General features: G+C 37.9%; 1 protein-coding gene across 1 annotated transcript; it reads right to left on the reverse strand.

The window, feature by feature from the left end:
• Positions 1–268: 268 nt before the first annotated feature.
• Positions 269–12,966, reverse strand: DNTTIP2 (deoxynucleotidyltransferase terminal interacting protein 2). The gene is made up of 7 exons (XM_069478231.1): positions 12,885–12,966; positions 10,125–11,746; positions 7,591–7,729; positions 5,397–5,492; positions 4,201–4,365; positions 2,525–2,634; positions 269–1,821 (listed from the first exon to the last, which is right to left on the reverse strand). The coding sequence occupies exons 1-7, from the start codon at positions 12,954–12,956 to the stop codon at positions 1,728–1,730; spliced, it is 2,298 nt and encodes a 765-aa protein (XP_069334332.1). The 5' UTR covers positions 12,957–12,966; the 3' UTR covers positions 269–1,727.
• Positions 12,967–15,339: the final 2,373 nt, after the last annotated feature.

A 15,339-nucleotide genomic window follows, 5' to 3' on the forward strand; every position in this document is an offset into this window, starting at 1 on the left:
CTTCTTGAAGTAAATAAAAATTGTGAAGATCACATTTGACATGAAAAAGCTGTACATATTAATATTACTGATTTTAATTTCTTACAATAGTTAATAGGTAACTTTAAATGATTTTTACTTTTCCAGTTCATTTCACTAAGGTAAATGTTTCACATTTACTAAAAAACTCTATACTTCGTTCCAAGTTATTTAAGTGGCTTATAAAATACATATAATAAAATTAAAAGTGAATCAAGGGAGACCAAAAAAAAAAAGAGCATGAATGTTAAAATGTTAACTAAAAGTAAACACTCAAAACACATATTGTTGTAATTGCAGTTTTGAAGCGTAGAATTCAACCTGCTCCCGTATTGACGAATCAGAAAGTTATCAAGAAAATCATATGGCAGATAGGATGGTCCACACTGTAAGTCTGAGAATAATTGGGTCAGTGCTCAATTGTCTATACAGAGAAACATTATTTTGAATAATCAACTTTAGGTGTTCTTATAGCATAGTAACATAAGTTGAAGTGTTCTACTAGCAACATCTCCTTCTGGTAGAAATGTGAAGGATAAATTAACTCAGTTATTTCTTCTTCCTGTTTTGATATTTAATTCTCTCATGCCAGGTCCTTATTTTACTCAACAGAAAGCAAGACAGTATTTTTGAAATAAAAGTTTTTGTATAAAAGGAAAGAAAACAGACACAGGGCTTCCTTCCCCACCTGCACCTATGAATGTTACGGTCAGTTCTGCTATTACTATGTTGCCTGTGTCTCCAAGCAGTAAATACAAAATTTCATATTTACTGAAATCTTGGGGAAACAATATGCTGGAAAAATAGAGATCCCATAGTGACATAAAGGAAGCCACAGCTCACCAAGCATCAACAGAAATGACCAACACTCCCTGAGTGCCAGAAAGCAGCTTAGCTAGGATGCATACTTGTGTCACTGGAAATGAGATAAACCGGGCCACTTCACCTCCTGGCCAAGTTAAAATTATATTGTTTAATCCTGTTTCATTTGGAACACAACACTGAATCTGGATTAAAAAATCACATTCCTCCCGTTTTAGTTGCCAAGGAAGGAAAACAGCTCTCCTACCTTTACCCCAAATTTTCTAAGTAGTTGTCTTACAGCTTCATGTAGTTCTTTGGTTTTAGGCTAACGTACATCTGCTCCAAGAACACTTTTATCACTCCTTTGTTTTCAACCATGACTTTTATAGTGGAAACAAGCAGATCTTTGCATCCCAACTTCACCAACTTTCTAGATCTGAATCTATAGCTGACTGTAGGACACTGCCTATCTACCATCTCCCCTCTATACACACACACGCACACACACACAAACCTGTGTATTAATTATATGGTTTGTATATCTTTGAGCATTTTTAAAGTTCTTTGAACATGTCAGCAAACTTTATACCTAAGTATCTTTTAATTAGATTTTCTTTAAATAACCAAGCATTGAAAACTTTATAAAAACATTAATTATCCTAAAATGGTTGAGGTTCCTTTTTTCCCTTAAAGAGTTTAACCTGGGATGGGGGGGGTGTCTTTTGTAGGCAAATGTATTTTCCAAGGGACACATGATTCAATCTCCCTCAAATCAACTTTTTCCAAACCAAAATCCCTATATTAACAAGGCCAATATAATTTAGATAATGGCTGTTAGTTTTCAAAACATCTTTAGTAAGTAAATAAAGGGGAGATGTAGAATGTTGTGCTTTGCTTGGTAAATCCTAATTGCGAAATTTCTTCTTCTTTCGGAACTTTTTTCCTGCTGCATTTGCTGCTTTTTCAGCCATGATCTCTGAATACTTCCTTCGGTTATACCTGAAAAGAAAAATCAAACCTTTATGTTCTGAAGTACAACACACAAGACTTAAGAAGTTAGCATAATCTTGGGGAAGGGGTTCCCGAATCTCAAAATTTGTTGCACTTTTACTATCTATTCATCACATGTGTACTAAGTTGCCACCATGTATTAGTAGCTATAATCTCTGCCCTCATAGAGTTTATAATCTAGTGAGGAAAAAATGACAACTGTACTAGGAGGACTTCTGAAAACTTTCAGCCATTAGAGACCCATGTACTATTTAATCCATTTAACAGGAGATGTCAAATGTTTTGAACATTTTTGTGGGATACAAATGTAAAAATAAGGACATATAGACCAATGGACCTTAAAAAACATATAAGACCAATGGTTTACAAAGTACAGTCTGCAGATGAGAGACTCTTGCAAGGGGTCCATTAGGTAAAAACTACTTTCTTCAGAATAATAAGGCATTAACTGCCTTTTTCATATTTATCCTCCTCTAAGTGCTTACTGTTTTCCAGAGGCCACAAGATGTGTGGTATCTGCAGAAGCAAGTATGAGGCTCTGTCTTTAATTAAGCCAGATAGTAAAGAAATTCACTTAATTATTTTTATTTTGTTATTTTCATGAAAATATATATTCATGTTAATGTGTAATGGGTTATTTTAAAATGAGTTAAAGTGTACACATTGTAAAATGGAATATAAATTCCTTTACCTTCTAAACTCAGAATCAGCAAGCAATTCTTCCACAATAGTTCTTTTCCTTTGCTTCTTGGGAATTCGTGAATGGTAGAAATCAGCGGGATTATCAACAATGGTTCCCATCTACGAACAATTGATTGAAACAATTCATGCAATATCTGAACACCAAGTTGCTTTCATATTTCAGTTTAGCTCCAACAAAGTGTATTTACAGAAAGGAATAGAAAACACAGACTTATGTTATACCAATAGTAAAGTTAGTCTTGCCATTTTTTTTTTTTTGAAGCAAAAATAAATCACTGACTCAGCACACTGGTGCTACTAATGATGTTTCTTCATTAGTTTACAGCAGATCCAAAATCTTTATATAATTTAGTGCTAATTTACAGTAAATTCACAACGAACAGTTTAAAGGAAAAAAGTGGAACAGATAATAGAAATTTTTTTTGTTTTAGGCTTTCCAATTCAATGAATTACACATACAGATTCTGTTACTTACCTATTTGGTCTCATAGGTTATCATAAATGCTGCCAGCTTAGAACCTAGTTAGTGACTATTCTGTATTTGTTCATATGTTCAATCGACTAAAATTTATAGATTGCCTGTGTGCCAGGCACTGTGCTACATGTTAGGGAAACAAAGACAACACATGGTCCCTGCAGGAAGGAGCCCACCATCTTAAGGATGAGCCACAGACAGGTACTTAAAAAATTATAGCATAAAACATGCTGAACAAACACTATAGATACTCTGAAGACTAAGTAACCACTCCCACCTAAGGAAGGTAAGGAAGGTTTAACAAAGGATGACATTTTAGCTTGGATTTATATGGGCAAAATTTTACTATGCAAAAAAAAAGGAAGAGCCAAGCACATGCAAAGTCAAAGAATGCAAGGACTGGTATGTACATGTTCTGAGAAGACTGAGTAGCTGAGTATGTTAGAGCTTGAGAAGGCTATATTACAAAAGAAGAGCAGATGAACTGCTTTGGGTGCAAATTATTTAGGGCCACATTAAGGGATATAGACTCTACCTATACATCATAAAGAATCACGGAAAGTTTCTGAACAGAGGTGTAATACGAACAGTGTTTTTTTTTGTTGTTGTTGTTTTTTTTCAGAATACATGACTGGCTACACTGTGGATGACAGACTAGAAGGGAAAGCAGAAGGCAGAAGACTATTATAGTAATCCAGAGATGAACGACAAAAATGGCAGTCAAGAATGAAATGAACTTCAGGAGGATGAATCAACTGGACTTTCATCTGAAAACTAAATTTTAAACTATTTTTAGAATTTGCCTGAGGATGCTCTTGTATCTTGAAAAGAGAAAGAGATTGGTACAAATGACTCCCTCTTTCTCCCTCCATCGTGCATGGACTCTTGCTCTTAAGCTAGTACTATTCATACATTTATATGTTGAACCTTATAGGTTCACAAAGTTTTAGAGAGCTGACCTGGAAACTTACCTACCATTTGTAACACCGTCTTGCTATATGGGAACCCATTACAAGCTAGTCGCTATCTAAATTGGGTTCTGGCCATTATTACGTGGCCTACGCAGATAAGTCCACATATTAGGCATGCACATTGTAAATATTCATCTATTTTAAGAGTAAAAAGAAAGATCACTATAGTGCTTTCCAAACTAAAATCCATAGTTCACCACTATTCTGTTTGCTTCATACCTGGAAGTACTTGGGGAAGCCATCTCTATCATTTTTCTTATAAAACCTTTTTGGGTCCATGCTTGCTCTCATCTTCAGTGCTTTGAGATCATTTTTCAGTTCATCTGTCATTTCTGGAGCTTTCATACCAAACCAGCCATCCCCTGCTGTTTTCTGTCGTTCTTTCTAAAATTCAGGTTTCAAAAATAAACATTGTAAAAAAGCTAAGAGTATACATTATAATTCATTTCCCCCCAAGTTACACATACATAAAATTTTGTGAATTAAGAACAAATGGTACTATAAAGTACTAAATGTACTTTACAGAAAACATTTACCTTCAGAATTATCTTTATCAAAGGAAGTAAATACAAAAAGTGATTTCTCTGGTAAATTAGGCACAGCATTATCAGTTTCATAAATCAGGGCTCCTTAAAATCTATTTTATATCTCCATAAGAAACTGTCGACTGCTGGGAAAATAACAGACAGCTTCAATTTTTATTGTCTAAAATAGACTATGTAAGAGACATTTTCATTTCTAGGGCTTATAAGTAAACATTAACATTTTTATTCAGGCATCCAGGTGTCTCAGAAAGCCACTTCTAAAATAAAACAAAGAATTACTATTCTTTCAAAAACTCCTAGCAAGTTATTTACTTATTTCATTTCATTCATACAACAAATATTTAATGAGTGTCTACCATGTGGCAAGGTACTTCATATTAGTTACATTACTGGAGTACCATTCTCAACTTTCCTCCAAGCTCTCCTGATAACTTGTTTATGCTTATTAGTTGAAATGACAGATAGAAGCACTCTCCATTATCCTACAAAGAAAATAGTTTCTATTCTCTCATTAAATCCCCTACAATAGTCTTCAACAGAGCTACTAGCCTTTGATGAACAGTATCTATAAGCCATGAGGTATGTGTGCACAGTGACCCTATGTGGTGGCTATCACTGTTTTTAAGGTAGGTTAAAAAAAAAAAAAAAAAAAAGCTATACCTATGTATGCACCACTGTGGCTGCAAAGCTGTGAAAATCCATATAAAATGTGTTTATGGAACCATATTCTACAGCCTTTAGATATCTGTAATAATTTTCTTTGGCTTAATATATATAGATCAACAGATATAGTTTAATCATACAACCATGTTGTATAACCTGAAAATATACAAACACATCTAAACATTCTAAATAAGTCACTGTACTTACTCTGCGTTTTTTCTGAAGTTGATGCTTTGATTCACTATATGGTGGGACAGAGTAGTTTTTTTCAAAATCAGGTGTAATGATGGCTTTCTGCAAAAGCTATAAACACAAAAAATTGATTCTAAAATAATGTCAGAATGTTACATAGTTTTTTCAGCAGCTTAAACTTATATAAGTTTTTAAAATTTTGTATAGTCACGTCTGTTAGTATTTCCAAAATGATTTCTGCATTTTTTGTTACCTGCCTGTGATTATTAAATATTCTCAGAAACTGTGTGATTAAAAGGAGCCTCAGGGTAATTAGTAATTTTCCCAGTACAAGCACCAAATAAGACTGCTCCTTAACTCTCAAAATAGTTCAAAGGAATACAGCTCAAGTATTAATTAATTTGGGATTGAAATTTGAAATTATCAATTCAGAAATTACCAGTCACTCAATTGAGGTTCAGGCCTAGAAGTTTTTGGGTGGTATAGCAGCAATCTAGGCTTTTCTATCACTCAGAGAAGAAAGCATGATATTTACTTAACAAATGATTAAGAGTTTGCTGTGTGTCTGTCAAGTACCATACAGGCTCTAGGACAGTGGTTCTCAATTGGGAACATTTGGCAATGTCTGGAGACATTTTTGGTGGTGGTGGGGAGAGGGGAGAATGCTACTGGCATGTTGTGGGAAGAAAGCAGGGATGCTGCTAAACATCCCACGATGCATAGGACATCCTCCCACAATAGAGAATTATGCAGCCCCAAACAGTACTGCTGAGGTTTGAGAAATCCTGTTTTAGAAATACAAAGATAAAAGATGATAAATTGATAATTATATCACATGATCAATAATGAATCAGATCTACACTGGTGTTACAGAAGCACAGAGGGGCTGGGGGAAAGACCGAGGGGTCAAAGAATGTTTGCCAAGGGTGGTGGTCTATGATTTTTGCATTGGCCTGGGAAAGAGCAGGGTATGTTCAGGGAACCACAACAGTCTTTAATGGCAAAAACAGAGCAGATGATAGTCAGGGATATGGGTCGAGAGGCATCTTGAAGGACTTAAGCAGAAGAATGTCATGTCATATCTGTGTTTTTAGAAAGAGAAATCTAGGGCCAGGAGCAGTGGCGGTGGCTCATGCCTGTAATCCCGGCTACTTAGGAGGCTGAGGCAGGAAGACTGCTTGAGGCCAGGAGTTCGAGAACAACCTGGGCAACATAGTGAGACCCCATCTCTAAAAAAATAGGGGGGGAGGGGAAAGTCTAGCCAGGCCTGGCAGTGTGCACTTAACAGTTCCAGCTACTCAGGAGACTGAGGTGGGTGGATCTCTTGAGCCTAGGAGTTCAAGGCTACAGGGAACTGTGATTATGTCACTGCACTCTGGCCTGGGCAACAGAGTGAGACTGCTGTCTCAAAATTGGTTTTTTAAAAAAGAAATCTAGCAGAAGTATGGAGGATTGCTTGAAGAACACAGAAGATAGAGGCAAGATCAATAAGGAAGCTACTGGAGTAGTCTAGATGAGAAATAAAGGCCTGTACTAGCTGGTGATAGCAGCTGGAAAAGGAGGGAATAGATAAGTCCTCTAGGCTTGCTGATTGACTGCAAAAAGGAGATTTTGCTGTCATTACAAGGACGGAGAATACAAAAGGAGTACTCCTAGTTTACACAGGGAAGAGGAGGAGGGCAATTAGTGAGGTGAAGTGCCTGAGTATATCTAAATGAACAAACAGGCACTTGGATTTAAAGATCTCAAGTTAAGAGGCATCAAGACTAGAAAATATAGATTTGGGAGAAAGTAGTGCAAGGTGTTGGCTAAAGCGAAGGGTTTGAGTAAGGTTACCCTAACAGTAATTTCTTCTGAAATTGTATATATAATTTTATGTCTATATGCACATATGTATTTTTTCCTGGTGGGGGAGGCAGGCACTCACAGCTTTTAGATTCTCAACAGGATCCAGAATAGTTAAAAACTTAAGAACTAAAAGTATAGCAAGAGGAATACTGATCCTGTATTAATTCATTTTTCAGCCATTATCTTTTACAGATATGACTTTATTTTTTAAAAAAAAAGAAATGCCCGTTCTAGAAAGAGGTAAAAAAAAGGGAACACATTAGGCTGATGGGGTTTCACTGTAGTGTTTTCCAAAGGACTAATTTCTAGAAGTGATTGGTTAGTTCTATGAAAACCTAACAGGACACTTCATGTAATTTACCTCATTTTTCCTTTTCTCCTTGATCTGTGTTAGGATTCTCTTGTTAGACTGCAGTTTGTCTGCATTGAAATTAACATACAAACCACCCAACTGCTTGATGCTCAGGCCAGGGTCTATGCTGCTGCTTGTCAACTTCAGACTGAAAGAGAAACCATTATGTAAAGATCATGTAATTAAATCAAAACAAACAAATAAGATTGCATTCTAAAAATCACTTATTTTTCTCTTCCCTTATATTGTCAATGACAAAAAAAAAGCATTCTTATTTTTACAATGGACTTCCTGAAAAACTGAACAAATATATGTATTTTAAATCTAGTTAAGTCATTTAGAAGAAATTCTGGATAAATAATGAATTAAACAAAAAAGTGTTTGAGGAACATATCCAAATTTGTTCCCCAGATTATCTTAAGAGGATTAAGGCCATATAATATGCCAAGAGATTTCATAAAGAAAAGAATTACAGAAAAGGGGAGAAGGGAATATACCTGGCAATTCAGCTCAACTTCAGGTAGTGAATTAATAAATGTACACATCTCTATCTCTAAAACTAATAAGAAAGACAGATTCTTTTACTCTGAACTTCCACGTTATCAAAACTTAGAATGTTTTCCTGGGTGACTAAGGGTGTTTGGTAGTGTCTCTAAACCAGTGAGTCTAAGACAGCAATGAGCATCCATTCCAGAGGAGTGTTTTAAAAAATATGTAAATGTCACACCCCAGAGCTACCAAATCAGAATCTTCTACAGTTGGCCTGGGTTCCTGCTGCTGTATTTATGTAATGAGAAATCTACTTTAAATTATCATTATTTTTTTAGACTGATTCTTGCTCTACTGTCTTGGGTAGAGTGCAGTGGCATCATCATAGTTCACAGTAACCTCAACTCCTGGGGTCCAGTGATCTTACTGCGTCAGCCTCCCACATAGCTGGGATGACAGGCCCACACCACATGATGCCTGGCTAATTTTTTCTATTTTCAGAAGAGACGGGGCCTTGCTCTTGCTCAGGATGGTCTCCACCTCCTGACCTCAAGCGATCCTCCTGCCTTGGCCTCCCAGAATGCTAGGATTACAGGCATGAGTGACCACACCTGGTCCCTCTACCTTAAATTATTGAATGGTTCTTTTTTTTTTTTTTTTGAGACAGAGTCTCACTCTCTTGCCTGAGCTAGAGTGCCGTGGCATCAACCTAGCTCACAGCAACCTCAAACTCCTGGGCTCAAGCAATTCTTCTGCCTCAGCCTCCCAAGTAGCTGGGACTACAGGCACGCGTCACCATGCCCGGCTAATTTTTTCTATATATTTTTAGTTGTCCAGCTAATTTCTTTCTATTTTTTTTTTTTTTTTGAGTCTAACAGTATATTTTGTTAGATACAGTATATCCTCATAATGTATATATAATGTATACATTATTTCTTGTACAATGATATGAAATAATATGGGAAATATTCATGATAAATTATTAAGTGAACAGTGCAAGTTAAAAACAATAGTTTCATATTTTTTCCCACCCCCCCTTTCCCGAGTCAGCACCTTCAAGTGTTACCACTCCCCAAACGGTGCGCAATGCACTCATTGTGTAGGCATACCCCCATCCCCTCCCCCACCCCCCACCTCAGTCTGATGTCCAATTGGTGTCTTTCTATTTTTAGTAGAGACGTGGTCTCGCTCTTGCTCAGGCTGGTCTCGAACTCCTGAGCTCAAATGATCCACCTGCCTCGGCCTCCCAGAGTGCTAGGATTACAGGCGTGAGCCACCATGCTGGGCCTGAAGTATTCTTTTAATAAACAAGTACATGCAGACTTATAGTCACTTTCTTCCCCAATTATTCAGATAAACTGAGTAGCTGAAAGCACAACCAACCTCTCCTGGAAAAGTGAAATCATTCTATTGCAGTGCCTTGGCAGTAATTTTTACTTTGAATGTACATTAAAATTAACATGGGGAGGAGCGTGGCTTTTAAAAATTAAGTATGCCTGTGCCTACTAATACTGATTTCATTGGCTTAGAGTGAAGACTGGGCATGTGTTAATAAAAACCTCCTTACAAGGCTGCCTATATTTCCGGTGGATACACACTGCCAGCAGAGGCCTATGCCTAGGAAAAACAAGTTTATGACAAAAAAAGAGAAAGTAAAAAAATAGCCCCAAACATTAGTGCTTTTCAATGGGCGATGGAAGGGATTATAGGTGATATTTTTCTCATACTTTTGTCAATTTCTCTACAATTAACAGAGGAAAAAAACAAGTTACTTTCCTCTCCCTTTTATAGTGCTCTTACAATCATGCAGAAAAATCTTAACAGATAATTTATAATATATCACCAAAAGGAGCACTTTTAGCTATCATTGGTGGGAAAAATATTACTAACACAGTTACCCAAAAAGATGAGGGAAATGCTGAATAGAAGAGCTCATCCATAAAGAATCCAAGGCAATCTCAATTCCCATGCTTTCTAATATTTCATGTTTTTTATGGTAAATTAACCACTTGAAGTACATAAAATTTACTTATAAGAATAAAGGTAAAACTTACAGTTTAGCCTTTGTGTTATTTAGTAAGTCTTCTTCATCACTAAACTCATCTTCATTTTTGTCATGGTCTGATGGTTCTTCTTCACTCTCTTCATCCTCTTTCTCCTCTTCTTTTTCTTCCTCGATGGCAACCTCACTTGCCTTATCTTCCTCTTCCAAGTAAAAATTTTTATCAGCACTCAGTCCAGGAGTTGTGTCAATTACAAATAACGCATCGTCACATGATGTATTTGCTGTGTCTAAACTTAATGACTCTCTTTGGCCACTATTTTCAACAAAACACACAGTGTCCTCTTCATTCTCATTGTTTTCAGACAGCTGGCTTTCATCACTGCTGAGAACTAGTAAAACAGAATCATCTTTATCCTGAGATGTGTTGAACTCAGACATACATAGTTTAGTATCACATTCAAGATCTACATTCTTTTCACTGTTCATGTCTTCATTAACACCTATAACTGTGGATTCTTCATCCTCATCATCACTACCAACACAATCATCAAACTTTGTCAGGTCACTTGTTTTTATGGTGCTTATCCTCTTTTCATTCCATCTGTCCACTTCAACAACTGCAAATGTTTGAGTTAGTGATTTCATTATAGCCTCAGAGTTAAGAAGTAAGGGCTTTGATGTGGCATTATTTTGGGGGGTTGAATGACAGTGAGAAACTGAGTGCTGAAAGCTGGTGTCCTGAAGTTCAGAAAGATTCTTCAACTGAGATCTTTTCTCATTAATTTCTTTTCCTTCATCTATTATTTCTTTGGTGTCTTCATCCAAATCCTTATAATTCTGCTGCTTTCTTATTTCTTTAAAAGATGCAACATTGGCCTGTTTTTCCTCTCTTACATTAGAAAGTTGGCATTTTTGCACTATTAGTGTTTTTTCTGAATTTCTGTGGAAGGAATCGTTATCAAAGGCATGATTTGAGAAATATGGTTTATTAATCTCAGAAAGAGATCTTGCTTGTATAGGAGAAGTTTGTCTGGCATCTGAATCTTCTGAATTCATAGGTATATCAACAATTGGCTTCTCATTTCCTGGTACAATCTTACTATCTTTCTTCTCAGTTTGTGCCTGTAATTTCCTCTGCAAATTCCTGGTTCTCCTAGTGGCAATTCCAGAGAATGAAACATCCGAACATGATGTCTCAGCATCAGATATAGCTGCTGAATGTGATTCTTGGCTTGGATCTGACAGAGATTCAGCCTTACTTCTAGTTCTTGTAGTTATTTCTGTGGAAAGCACAATTCTAGAAACACCTGAAGCATGAGATTCTGCTTCAGTCTGAGACTCATCTGCTGGAGTTATTTTTGAACTTTTCCTAACACTGGATGCTGGAGTGCATGCAATTAAGATTTTTCTTCTCCTAGTTACTCTAAAAATGGGTTCCTGGTGCTCAGATACAAAAGAATAATTTGGGTCTCCTTCAGAGATCTCTCCATCAGTTGATGGTTCAGTCACCTCTGGTGGTGAGCCTGTAGTTCTCTTCCTCTTTCTGGTTTTAGGAGTTCTAGGGATTGAACTTTGTTTCTCAGTGGTCTGTGATTCAGCAGTACTTTGGTCATCAGATACAGATTCCTTCCTGCTTTCTGGATGCGTTTGAATCTCTTCAGCAGCATAACTCTGCAAGCCAAAGAAAACACACTGTAATTAGTTAGGGCTGGGACAAGGGTGCTGGGACAAGGGGAAAGCCACTGAAGTATAGTCTCCAACAGCAAAATAATTTAAGAGGGCACTAAAAAACCCCCCATGATTATTACAGAAAATAAAAATACAAAAAAGCCACCAAGCCTATGACCTAAAAAAAAAAGTCTCTCTCTCTCTCTCTCTTTTTTTTTTTTTTTAAAGAGACAGGATTTCCCTGTCTGGCTGGAGGGCAGTGACATGATCACAGCTCAACTGCAGCCTCGAACTCCTGGGCTCAAGTGATTCTCCCAACTCAGACTCCCGAGTAGTTGGGATTACAGGCAAGAGCCACTGCACCTGGCCCCAAAATTTAAATACTGGATCCTACTTTGCATTTGCTTCACTTGCCTCACCCTAGTCCTGGATCTGACTTCAGGAAGCAGAACAAACAATTAAAAAGATAATTTTTTTCTACTCAAAGTCAAATATGCTAGGTGGACCTACGTTCTGACCCATATATAGGGAAAGAGGAGTGAAGGGGAACATTAACTGAGCAAAGATATGTTCAGGAACACATCCATGAAATCGGCCGCAGCCATTGCCTTTACATACTTGGAAGAATTGCCGCCGCTCTGTTGTCTTCAACGCAGAATCAGAATTAGACAGTGGACTAACACCACCGAGAGCCACCAGGCGGCGTCACCACAGCCTCCCCACGACATAAGGAGGTGGTGCTGGGCCACCACCAGCCTCTCCACGTGAAAGCACCACCTTCCTCTCCAACTCCACTAAATGAAGATTGGACTTGGTGGCCTAAATTAACCTTCCTTGGTAAGACATTAACAGGAAGGTTAAAAGTTCTGAGCTGTGCATCTGCGTTAAGGACTTGAACGGCCCAAAGCAAGTTACCTAACATCTCTTCCATACTAACAATTGTCTTAAAGGACCGCGGTGAGCACTAAACAGTTTCCACCACAGCTTAGCGCCGGGCCTGGTATGCCGAAACGCGCAGCCAGTTCCAGCCCCCTCCACCGGCCTTCCTCACGCTCTGCCGGGCCCTCGAGCCTCCCCCACCTGCCTGAGCGCCGCTCTGTGAAGCAGCGAGGAGAAATGGGAGACACTTGGGATTTCCTACCTTCTGCTGGGAGCTTTCAGCCGACGTGACTTGGATGTCGGCCTGAGCGCGCGCCGATCTGGTGACCACCATCTTCCCGATACCCCAGCAGCCACCGCCGCTTCCCTCTGCTCCAGCGCCCCGGATATGCGTCAAAGAAGTGCGTCGCTCAAGTTTTTCGCGCAGATCCCGAAACTCGCGAGAATTGGTACCGGCCTTCATTCAGCTCTAGCGAGTGGTGGCGGGATGAAGCGTTCGAGTTAACGCTGTAGCAGAGAAAGTCTCCTGCTGGGAGAGACCTTTATGAGGGCAGCGAAACCCTCAGAGGGCTTTCGTACCTGTGGACGCGAACAGATTGGAAAATCGCATCTTCTGCTCTACTTTCCGTCCGTCATCTCATTTGTTCAGTAAATCCAAAGGTCTTAATGTAGCCATGGGCGTGGCCAAGGGAGACGTTTGAAATATTTGTGCCTTTTTGTTTAAACAGTAATGCACTTGTGTATGATTTGTGAAGTTAAATATAAGCAAAATTTAAAGACTTGGTTGGGGCAAAGGGATATATATATAAAAAGTATCCCCAGAAACTCAGAGACTAGTTAGGAAACTATAATCTAAATGAGATGGTGTCTCGGGATTGGTAGTGGCAGAAAAGAAATCTGAAAGAAATTGTAAAGGAGAGCGATAAAAAAAAATTGCAGTTAGAGAAAGAGAACAGCCAGAATCAAGATAATTTTTTTGGTTTTCTTTCAGGATGATAGGTGGAGAACTAGAATATGTTTGAGGAGATAGAAAGAGAATGAAGAAATAAGTAAACAAATTATTGTTGGAGGTGAGAAAGGATGAGCGCCTCACCAACTTTATTCTCCTCTACTTCTTTATAATAGAAAACCAATTTTTCCTTAAAGTCACAGAGCACAGATTTTTTGGTGGACACATTGCTTCCCAGCTAAAAATTGCTCCTTTTAAAGTCTTCCTTGCAGCCTTATGTGGCTAAATGACTAAATTTTGGCCAATTACATATAAATCAAGTGTTGTGTATTTCTTCCAGGACAGCATCTTAAAAGGGAGAAGGCCCTGTCTGACTTCTTAAACTTCATTTTACTTCCTAGAAAGTTGTGTTCGATGGTTTTCAAGCATCAATTTTGTGCCGTAAGGATGTGGACCATGCTTTAGAGATGGGCATAGCAGTGAGAACAACAACAACAACAAAAAAACTCGTGGAGCTGCCCTATCAACCCTCAACAGCCTACTTTTAAATTTCTTTCACCTGAGAGAAACACTTTTTTTAAAAGCCACTGTTACTTAGGGATTTTTCTATTTGCAGCAGAGCCCAATTCCAACTGAAGAACTGAATAAAAAATAGAGATGGAGGGGTTTAACCACAGAAGAATATACCTTCCTTGGAGGCAGGAGGGAAGAATTGATATTTGAAGCAGAGAGGAGAATGTGAATGCAAGAAAATTCAAGTGGAGAGAAGAAAAGAGGAGGGGATTTCGTAGAGATAGTCTTCTCTTTAAGTAGAAGGTGATTCGTCTCAGAAGAATGGAAAAGGTTTACAGCAACTCTTGTGGGGAATGTGGTACGGAGCAAAACTGTAGGGTCAAGTAGCAGTTGAGACTATGTAAGACACAGAAAACAGGCTAGATTTGAAGAGATAAATGGTGTAGAGGAAGGAAAGTGAACCATCTGGAGGTGGGTAGTGAAGATCAAAGCAGCAGAGAACAACAGCATCAATCATAATAGTTTTGAGCACTTATTATCTGCTGGATACTCTTCTAAGTGTTTTACGTGTATTCACTCATTTAATCTCTATGACAACTTTAACTTGAGCAAGTGCATGAAAATGGAAATGAAGATGACAGAGGTGGGTGTAGGAAATTGGAAAGAATATTAAAAAATCATTCAGTGTGTAATATTGACTTGCAAGCATGGCCCCTTTCAAGTAAAAAAAAGAAAAAAAAAAAACAACTCAAATATTTACCATTAAGAAACAAACATAAAATACTAAAATTAAAATGTCAGTACCGTAATACAAGAAAACTGAGCTGGTCTATCAACAGGTCTGACCACAGGCAAAAACGTGTTTTTGTTTTATGTGGGTTTACCAGGATTGCCCTATTAGTTGCCTCTCTTCTTTACCCCAAGTGGATTTGGGGCAAATATAAGAACATAGTACAGTTGACCCTTGAACACAAGTTTGAACAGCTCAGGTCCATGTATACACAGATTTTTATCTGCCTCGGCCACTCCTGAGTCAGCAAGGCCAACCCCTCCTCCTCAGCCTATTCCATATGAAGACTAGGAGGATAAAGATTTTTATGATGATCCACTTCCACTTGATAGTAAATATGTTTTCCTTATGATTTTCTTAATAACATTCTTTCCTCTAGCATACTTTATTGTAAGAATACAGTGTATAATACATACAACATACAAAATATGTGTTAATCATTGTTATCAGTAAAGCTTCTGGTCA

Source organism: Eulemur rufifrons, chromosome 8 (assembly GCF_041146395.1).
Source record: "Eulemur rufifrons isolate Redbay chromosome 8, OSU_ERuf_1, whole genome shotgun sequence".
Classification (NCBI taxonomy): Eukaryota; Metazoa; Chordata; class Mammalia; order Primates; family Lemuridae; genus Eulemur; species Eulemur rufifrons.